At 49.2% G+C, this 9,736-nt stretch overlaps 1 protein-coding gene across 49 annotated transcripts in view; it reads left to right on the plus strand.

Annotated features, from left to right (window-relative positions):
• RBFOX2 (RNA binding fox-1 homolog 2) overlaps positions 1-6,285 on the plus strand; it is a 264,721-nt gene extending 258,436 nt beyond the window's left edge. For all 49 annotated transcript variants that reach the window (XR_011502613.1, XR_011502614.1, XM_044780574.2 and 46 more), the window contains one exon: positions 825-6,285. Coding sequence is in view for 47 of the 49 variants with exons in the window: in XM_044780574.2 (XP_044636509.1) it covers positions 825-879 (55 nt within the window). In the remaining 2 variants the exon portion in view is untranslated. The remainder of the gene's footprint in view (positions 1-824) is intronic.
• The last annotated feature ends 3,451 nt before the right edge of the window (positions 6,286-9,736 follow it).

Below are 9,736 nucleotides of genomic sequence, written 5' to 3' on the forward strand. Positions count from 1 at the left end.
GGACTAGGAGAGAGCCCGTCGCTTCTCATCCCAAACCTCTGCCAAGGGAGGTTCGCGGGAGGAAGTGCCAGGGCCCCGGGGGAACGGATGTGTAGAATTGGCGTAGAGACGTGCAGTGTAAAGCAAGCAGTGGGCGTTCCTGAGATGTCATTTAGTGCCAGTGACATACATCCTGTATTTGAAGATTGACTCAAGGAGAGAGATGTTCCTGGGGAATTTTTAGTTGGAGAAGGGAAGCCATTAGATAAAGATAAAACAGAAGTAAAGCCGAGTTAAAACCCCAGTTATGTGTCTAATTCGGATATGTCAAGAAACACCGTAGTTGGTGTATTTTCTGCACTCTAGAGGAGGTAGATTTTATCAGTGGAGAGATTGACTCAGGTTTAAATCCAGCACTGTCTCAAACGTGGGATGTGATAGATGATGGTCAGAAGTCACATGTTCTCCGTCGACAGGTGATGAGGTAAGAAGGTAAAATCAGCAGTCTGCTTAGGTCAGAAAGGTGGAAAAGATCCGTGCTTTTAGAAATCAAATTAGTGTTGAATGGCCCGTCTGTGCTAATTCACGCTGGTAATGAGGCGGACCATTATCATACTCTCCATGAGATATCAGGTCGACAGTAAATGTTTTGGGCTCTGGTTTGAGCATCTCAGAGACAGAAGTTGGCTTCCTGACTTCACTGCACCAGGCAACATCTGTCAGTTGCTTTGAAGCTTCTAAGGAAGCTATTTTTCTAAACCCCTTCTCAGGACATTTTTCTTCATTTTTAATGCTTCTCTTACTCATCAACCTTTTTATGATTTTTGTGTCTTTAATTACTGCAGGCGAGTTTATACCGAGGTGGCTACAGCCGATTTGCCCCCTACTGAAGTGACGTGAGACCCTGCAAATGGGACAGCCCCCCAGTTCATGAGGCCTGGCTATTGCAATATTTACTAGTAGAGGAACTCTATAGCAAGATGAAGAGGAAAAACAAACAAACAAAAAAACACAAAAAAAGAGAGTACTTTTTTATACCTCACTATGTTCTTTGAATATGTATTTTTCCTTTAAATTTCTGCCTTTAATTCTTTTGTTCCAAAGATTGTGCATTTTTTTCTTTTTTTTTTTTTTCTTTTTTTTAACTGTGGTAAAAAAAAAAAATAATGCATTTCCATGTCTGTATGTCCGTGCTTAGCTTATTCTGTCAGTCACGGAAGAGGCGGTTACTGAGGAAGAAGAGAGATTAGGAGCCGATAAATGCATCTGATCAGAAATCAGCAGACAGAATACCCAAAGTCTGTCTAGTGCTGAATGGCTGGGGGACAAGCAGAAGTGCAAGAGATCTTTCTGCAACAGGACGTTCTTCTAGTCTCCTGAGTTTCTGGTCTGTGGCAGGCAGTTCTGCTTGGCTGTGGCTGGAATCCACATGCTGATAGATGATAGGAATTTGTGCTTGCACAGCAGGAGGATTAAAAAGACACTTTTCCTCTTCTCTGCCCTCCTGTCTTCTCCATTCTTTTTACAATCATCTTACATGCACAGCCTGAGACAGTTGGCATAGTTTTTGGAATTATAGTATTAATATTTCCAAACGTGCTCTCAGACTGTGGGTAATAAACACCTCATTAGGAAACCAATCTCAGAATGAACTCTGGAGTATGAAAAAGATCATTCCTTTCTTTCCTGTAATCCTGGCATTCCTGCTGGGCTTCTTCCCCTTTGATTGAACCGCAGCATAGCTCATCTATCCTTTTATTAACACCCTGTCCCCATGTCCTTAAGATTCAGGAATTTAGGACCCAGGGACAAAGGAATAAATTGCCAGCAGCCAGATTTCCCCCAGGTGTTTGGGCATAGCTTGAGGATTAGAAGAGCCAATAGAAGAGAGCAAGGAAGAGAAAAGGGATATTAGATGATGTCGGGCAAGGCACTCTGATATTCCTTATCTTTCTCTTGCATCAAAAGTCAGTACAAAGTATAAAACATATACTAAAGACTCTGTTGACAAAAGATGAAGCGCCGAGTCCTAGGTCAGCTGTCCCTGGAAGTTCTGGTGATGAGGGCATGAGAGGTCAGGCTAAGGCACTTTGTACTAGCTCCAAAGCCATAGGAATTTTCATCCTCCAGAGCCTTTAGAAATCACTTGTCTGTCCACAGTCTTGAGCCCTCATGGCCATTCCACCCAGCTTCTCATTCTTCTCCAAAGACACCCAGCTGAGCACCTGGACCGCTTGGTATACATGAACACTACAGGACGTGAAACACAGCCCCTGAGGTTGCTCCCCTCCTCTATTGGAAGGAGGGTCTGACATGGCGAGGATCTTACATGTTGCCAGAAAGAAGAGTCACATGGTGGCCACAGCAGTGAGTCACTGCTACTGCTCCCTGGCTTCAATTTCATGTATATTACTGCGCTAGGGGAGAAAGTGTTTCTCTTCTAGCCATTAGCTATTAATGATAAGGGCAAGGGTCCTGCAGCATTTCCAAAATGAAGGCATTAGGAAATAGAGAAGCACGGTCTGTTTGGCTCCCTGGTCTATTCACATTGGTACTGGGTGACCTTTCACCCAAGGATAGCTGCTAAAGGGAGTAATTCAGAGACATGGAGCTTCTGGTTGGTTATGGGTTTGTTTTTGCTTTGTTTTTTTTACTCCTGCCTCCACACATGTTCTTGACTGATAACTGATTCATGTCCCTGAATTAAAATGACTGACATATGACAGCATCAAGCTTTCTTTGTAAGCAGACTGATATATCGGGGAGGGACTGGCCTGTCTTCTCCCCCTTCAGAATGCTCTGTCTCCTAATAGCTGGGAGAGAGGCTGTCCTTGAAGCTAGGGGAGACATCAAGAAAGCTGGAGGCCTCGATGCAATTCTTACTGATTCTGGGAAGCAGTACGTAGAATAGGGGACACCAGACTGCCCGGTCCACTGGCCATTTTTTAAGGGTTCCCCTCCCCAAGCCAAAGTTTGGTTTGTTGCTGTTAAGACAATTTTTGTTGTATGTATATAAATATTTTAGTTAGAGGAACGGGGAGTGGGCTGTGGCACTTTCGCAGTTCTAGGGAATGGGGGCAAGGAGGGTATTTTTCTTTCTTTTGCTTTTGTTTGGAGGGAGAGTTTTTGCTGACTAAAGAAACAGAAATTTCATGTCGTGTTTAAATAGAGGCCATTCTCACAAAACGACAAGCCACCACTCAGTGGTGACAAGGCCAAATTCTAAATGGTTGTATTCATAGCAGGGGAAGAGAATAGGGCAATGAGTTTAAGAATTTTCTCTTCTTTTTTCCAGAAAGAGATAAGGATGATGGGAAAGGAGAGAAGGCAGCTCCCACAGCCCTTTTCAAAGAGGCCGGAGCATGAGCTCGAGGTGGCTCTTGTGCGTTTCAGTTCAGCTGGCTCTGGCTGAGGCCTCCACGGGCAAGCTGTGCTTCCAGTGGGCTCGGCTGCATTTCCAGGGATGGTTCTAATCACACTGCTTCCTCTAGCGCCCCTTTCTGAGAAAGACAAAGTAGAGTTCTGCTTTTGTTAAAGGGCCTTTGGTTCTTGGTGTCATCACTATCGGGCTCCCCATCAGCTCTTGAGCTTTGAGACTCCAGGCAGTCATCTTCATCAGAGGCAGGTGTCTCCAAGCATCCGTGCTTCTATATTCCTGACTCTAGTTCCCCTTGGACTAAACAGAGGCAGAAGAGAGTTTGGCACCTTGTGAGTTCGATAGAGGATGCTGGTTGATAATTCCAGAAAACTTAGTAATGCTGAATCGCAGTGCGTGGATGACTCGAGACAGCTTTGCAGCGTAGCGTGACACGGACTTTCTGTAGTAAGCGTCTTACTCTTAGAAGCTGGGCTCCTTTAAGGAGACCTCTAGTGAACACTTTTATCTAAATACCCCTCATTCGGCCCAGAGATCTGCCCATAGGTCTTTTCCAGAACTCCCTGTGTTACATAGTTCAGCTTCTGTTAACCCAGATCAGCCATTGTGATTCATCGTTTTTAAGGCTCAGGTTTTACAAAACCTACTGTCACCATCATCCTCCAACAGCCACAATCGGAATTGAGCCAATTTTATTTCCTTGAAAAAGAAGGGGACTGGGGCTCCGCTCTCAGTTTAAGGGGGCTGGTGGAGAGCTGCCCGATAGAAATCGAGGACAGCGGCTTCTCCTCCCAGTGTGACTCCTCAGGGGCCCATTTGCTCTCAGTTTAGATCATACTTTCCTAGAGATAGCAAAGTCGGTGAATCCCCGCCACCCTGTAACAAGTCACGCAGCTTCCACACGAGGGCGCTGTCAGCTCGGGATGGAAGCCGACCCAAGGAGCTACACGAAGGGCCCGCTGACCCCCTTCCCTCTGGCAGGAGAGCAAGGCGAGCAAGGGGCAGTCCGGAAGGCTCTCAGACCCGGGAGGAGGCGCGGGGGAGCTGACTGAGCCCTCCCCTTTCGCCAAGTCCAGCGCTGCTCTGCTGCTTGCCGCCCTCTAGCACAGGGACATTTGCAGAATTGCAGGTTCTATTCCCCCAGATAATAGGAGGAAAGGGACTTCAGGGGGTGGGGAAGGGGTAGTGGTGTTTTAAAAGCATAAGTCACCTGTTTGCACTGTTTTAAGATAGGAGAAAAATAGTGGGCAAGGTGAGCATCAATGTAAATTTGTGTGTTTTTATTTTGTCATGCTCTTGAAACTGTTGACCATGTGTAGTATACACCAGTGAAACTTGATTCTCTGTTGCATAAAACACTATCTTTTGGAAATGTTACTGTCCAGAAGCCTCCTCCCTCCCTTTCCCTTCTCCTCTCTACTTCCTTCATCCTTGCTTTACTGATCGGCCAGGCCATAACCATCCGCGAGCTGGACCCTTTCCAGGTGGGCTCTGGTCCTAAGCCAGTGTGCACCCTCTGGGTTAGTGAGTGCAGGAGAGTCCCCGGCACCTGTCTTTCCAGTCAGGCTTACAGACCAGACTGCAGCGATTAGCAGGTTCCTCCAGCAGATGCACTAGGGCCGAGGAGCCGAGGGCGGCGGGACTCCTCGAGCATTGCCTTCGGCTGTGGCAGCTGAGTTCTCATGCACGTTACCAGAACTGTAGCCAGCTACAGTTTACTCAGGAAAACGGTCGATCACTTCAGCCATGGTAGTGCTGGTTGGCAGGGCTTGGTAACTGAGAGAACTGCTCGTCAGCCGAAACTCCAACCTTGCCTTCAAGGAGGCTGCCAGCGAGGGATTCGGCCCCTCCGTCTGGTTGTCATGTATGTGCCGGTGTCGTGAGGGCCCAGCTCACACTGGCAAGGGATCACGGATTCTCTTTTCCTCCCACCCTGCCCCTGTTACCAACACCAGATTCCCAGGGGGTACGTGAGTTTTTGAATTTTTGAAAAATGTTTTTTGGTTTGGCTTTTCTGGGGACTGATAAGTGCTTTAAGCACTGTCTGCACCCCATCAAGGCTCCCAGCTTAGTCATTCTCCTCTATTTTTCTGTTCACAGTATTTTGGTGTGTGTGTGCTCGTTTTGGCAGCTCATTTTGGCTGTATTATATATCGAGTGATGAATTGATCCTCTTTTTCTCCCTACGGGATATGAATTGTTTTTTTCTTGTGTTATAATTCTGCTTGTGACTAGCTGGAGCAAACCTGGGGCTGGCACACGTAAGCTAGGGCTGCAAAGGGCTAAGAGAACCAGTGGGGTTTACTTGTCCCTAACAGGCCGACCTACCTGAATCTCTGAGCTTTTCAGTCCAAATCTTTGCAAGGCTAAAAACGCCACAGAACCTCCTCTGCTCCCCACTCCCCGTGGCAGGGACTAAACCATCCCTACATGCAACGTGCGGTCTCTCCGGCCCCTCCCATTGCCGTGGCAAACAGGTACCTTTGGGGCGTGGGGGCCTCACATGGGATGCTTGTATAATTGACCACCTCGCCTTTCCTACCCCCTCCCCTCCTCCCCAGAATCGCTTCCTAGGACCCCCGAGCTGCTTGCCCAGGGTCCTGTTTCCCTGCAGACTCCAGAGAAGCACCCAGGGCTTTGTGACAGTCTCTCCTGCCCTCCCCTCCTCGTTAAGAATCATATTGTATAGTAGCTTTCAGACCATACAGTATTCATTGGGTTACTCCTCTTATTATCAAGTAGCTGGAATTGTGAAGGTCGGAGTAGTTAGATCTTTAGCTTTTATTCCTTATTTTTTGTATTACTATCCATGTGTATAAATTATTGATCATGTTGCTGGCTTTTATAAACTCTAAGCGAAGGAGGAGCTCTGCCTCTGCCTTTGCGAATGGTAATGAAGCACTGTTTTTAAATAAAAGAGAGAAACACCATTCTCTGGCCTGTGTGTGTTGATCCTCCATCCCTGTTGCCCCTTCCTGACACGCAAAACTTGGATTTGACTTCTTAAGATGGGAAGAAGGCAGGCAGACCGCAATGCTTCCTGAACGGAAGGCCCTCCGTCCCGTGGGCAGCCGGGAGGCGGTGAGGCCGGGCCGGGACCGGCTGAGCTGCTCTGCGCTTCCTCCGGCTCGGGAGCTCCGCGCTGTGCAGAAGGTGTCTTTTGTGCTTCTGATCTGAAACCTCCTCTCAGCTTCACTTCACCTTTTGTCCTCTCCACTTCCCACTTACTGCTACTCTCCCCGTGCCTCGGAAGCTGCCCCTCACCCCCACCGGCCCAGGCCACCCACTCGACCTTCCTGAAGCGTCGGCCCCTCCGTCTCGCTGCGTCCACCACTGCTTTCCCCGGGCTCCTGCGCTTTTTCCTTCCAAGTGGGGAATGTTCTTCAAAGGCTGCTGCGTGGTCCTTTGCTTTCTTGCCTGTGCTTCTCAACCCTCCCTCCTATGTTGGTTTCTCTGCCAGTAATTCCCAAATCTCTGAAATTCCTCATGAATCTCCAAGTCCCTTAACTTGGCTCTCAGGTCACCTAGCTTCCTGTTTCTTGGCGAAGATGAAGGCCACCACACGGGATCTCCCTGCATGAGCTCTTGCTACCAGAGCTGGGCAGCTCATTGACTTCCCACCGTCCCTTCCCTTTCTCTCCTGTCCTCCCGGAAGAGGCGTTTCTCATATACAAGCTGACCCCTGGCTGTGCTCTGCATCTAGTCCCTTTCCTGCTTTCTCAGGGACCTGGCTTCGTCGTCCCCTCCTGCATGGTTAACCTTTTCCTCTCTGCTAGTCCCTGTGGGATTTAAACGTGCTCCAATCTTTTAACACATTAAAAAAAAAATTTTTCAAGATGCCAAGTCCTCTCCTTCATGACAAACTTCTGGAGTAGGTTCCTGCCCGCTGACTCCAATTACCTGCTCCTCACACTGCTGTCTTCGCTGCTCCCTCCAGGACCCTGAAGCAGCCCTCTCGTGATGACAGCAAATGGACCTGTCCCGGTGCCCTTGGCCTCTATAGTGTAGCATTGCCAAGTATTCCCAAGACCCTTCCACTTGCATGTCAGGCTGTGACAGGCCAGGGGCCTGAGTTCCTCCTCTACTGCCCCCTAATAGAAGCAAATGGCTGGCCTCGTCTCCATAAGTGGTCTCTCTGCCTCCATCTTTTCCCCAGCAACACCCTGCCACCAAGTCTGTTCTCTGCAGCCGCCTGTTAGAATGTGAATTGGATCGTGATGTGTTTCTGCCCAAAACATCCCCTGGTCAGTTTCAAGTCCTTGTCCCCGTCTGTAAAGCCCTGGGTAATGTGCTCCCCTCCCAGGTTGTTCGTGGTCTGTCTCCTGTACTAGGCTCTAAGCACCTGGAGGTCAGCAGCTGTGTCCTGTTCACTGCTGTATCTGCAATGCCTGGCACATAGTAAGCGTTCAATAAATATTTGTTGAATACTTTACTTTCTTATGTAAAGTGACACAGTTTCCACCCTGCCTTCCTCCGTCTTACCACCCCTAGAAATAATAGTGGATGCTTCCAGAGCGCTGTCAGAGCCCTTCACACACAGCCATTCAGTCTTCCCTGCGGCCCTCAGGCAGGTGCTTGGGCGGCACCCCTACCCAGGCCTTTCTGGCTCCTATGCTGCTTGCTGGGTGGCCATGTGAGCAAAGTCCTGACTGCTCTCTCCCGAGGCCATTCCTGGGGTGGCGGTGCAGCTGGTAACCCTGAGGAAGGCAGTGGTGTGTCTCTCCAGGATAAAGAACAGGCTGGCTCATTGCCTGCTGAGAAAGAGGTGGCTCCTCAGTGTTCCTCAGCTGCACTGCAGACCTACTGCGTGTACAGCATCCGTCTGGGCCCATGTCACCTCCCCCCACCCCACGGGCTTGGGCACCAGGAGAACCGTTCCATATGCCAGTGCTTATGCTGCCTGCTGTGCCATGAGGAATAACGTCCTTTGTCTCTGGCTCAGCCTTGTGTCTTCTGCCAGAATCCATGAAACAGAACAGGCTAACTTAGCTTCTAAGGAGGGAGAACTCAAAGTCCGGACCCAACGGTGGTGTTACTCCGTATTAGAGATGAGGAGGCTGAAGCGTGGAGAGATGGAGTAACTTGCCAGAGTCACAGACATAGACGTGGCAGAACAGGATCCAGAGGCGGTCTGGTTCCCAAGTCTGTGCCTTTGGACTTCTGAACTTGAGTGTTTCTAGTGCTTCTCTTGTAGAAGCTCCTGCAGAAATCTGCGAGCTGGATTGCTGGACAGATAGACGGACAGGTTGAAGGCTACCTAGGTGCGATATAGTGATTTATAACAAATACATGTGTTTGGTCATTCAGGTGACCAAAATATATTTCTTATCTATATATGGTCTTCACTTACAGTTCCTGACTCAGCTCCCAAAACCCTTGAAATTTCCTGAGCAATAAGAACAACGGAGCATCCTTTGTTATAACATTTGGTGTCTTGGCCTCAGTTCCTGGAAACGCTTCAGAGCGATAGAGGTGGGATGGGTGTCTCGTTATTCACAAGCAGCCCCTTTCCACCACGACTGGGTTTATGTTAATGAGGTGACTTTTGGAGATCACCCCAGGATGGGGGCTGGTTGCCAGGGGAACCAGCCCTGAAGAGAGGGGTGGAAGTTTCAGTCCCACACCCTGATTGCTGGGGAGGGGAGAGGGGTTAGAGGTGGGCTCCGTCACCAATGGCCGATGATTCGATCGGTTGCGCCTGTGGAATGAGGCCTCTGTAAAAGCCCAAAGGGAGGGGTTCGGAGAGCTCCCGGGTCGGGACCAGAATGCTGCCACGTGCCGCTGTGCGGGCCCCGGACCCACGAGGCCAGGAGCTCCTTTGTCCACGGCCTCGCCCTCTGTACCTCCTCATCTGGCTCTTGATTTGTATCCTTTAATGGCCTCTGTAACAATTCGGCAATCTAGGGAGTAAACGGGTTTCCTGAGTTCTGTGAGCTGTTCTGGTGAAAACTGAATCCGAGGAGGGGGTCATGGGAACCTCTGCTTCACAGCCAGTTGGTCAGAGGCACAGGTGACAACCTGGGCTTGGTGTTGATGTCTGAGGGCAGCCTTTTGGGACTAAACCCTTAACCTGTTTCATCTGCTGCTGTCTCTGGGTAGGTAGTTTCAGAGCTGAGGTGAATTCTCGACACCCCGCTGGTGTCTGAGCGTTGCTTGTTGGCATGGGGAAGCGCATGCGCACACGCACACATTAGAATTGGGTCCAGGAGCCACAAAGACTAGGCTGCCTTGATTTTCAGCCATTGCTAACACCCCGCCATGGCTTCATTCGGTAGTGAGGAGACTATTCATCCCAGTGATTTAAGAAGCCAAATTAAGACTAGCAGGCCAGGAGTTGGTCCTCTTTTAAAAAAATTCTTTAATTTTGATGTAAATATTTAT

The sequence above is a fragment of the Equus asinus genome, chromosome 4 (genome assembly GCF_041296235.1).
Source record: "Equus asinus isolate D_3611 breed Donkey chromosome 4, EquAss-T2T_v2, whole genome shotgun sequence".
NCBI lineage: Eukaryota > Metazoa > Chordata > Mammalia > Perissodactyla > Equidae > Equus > Equus asinus.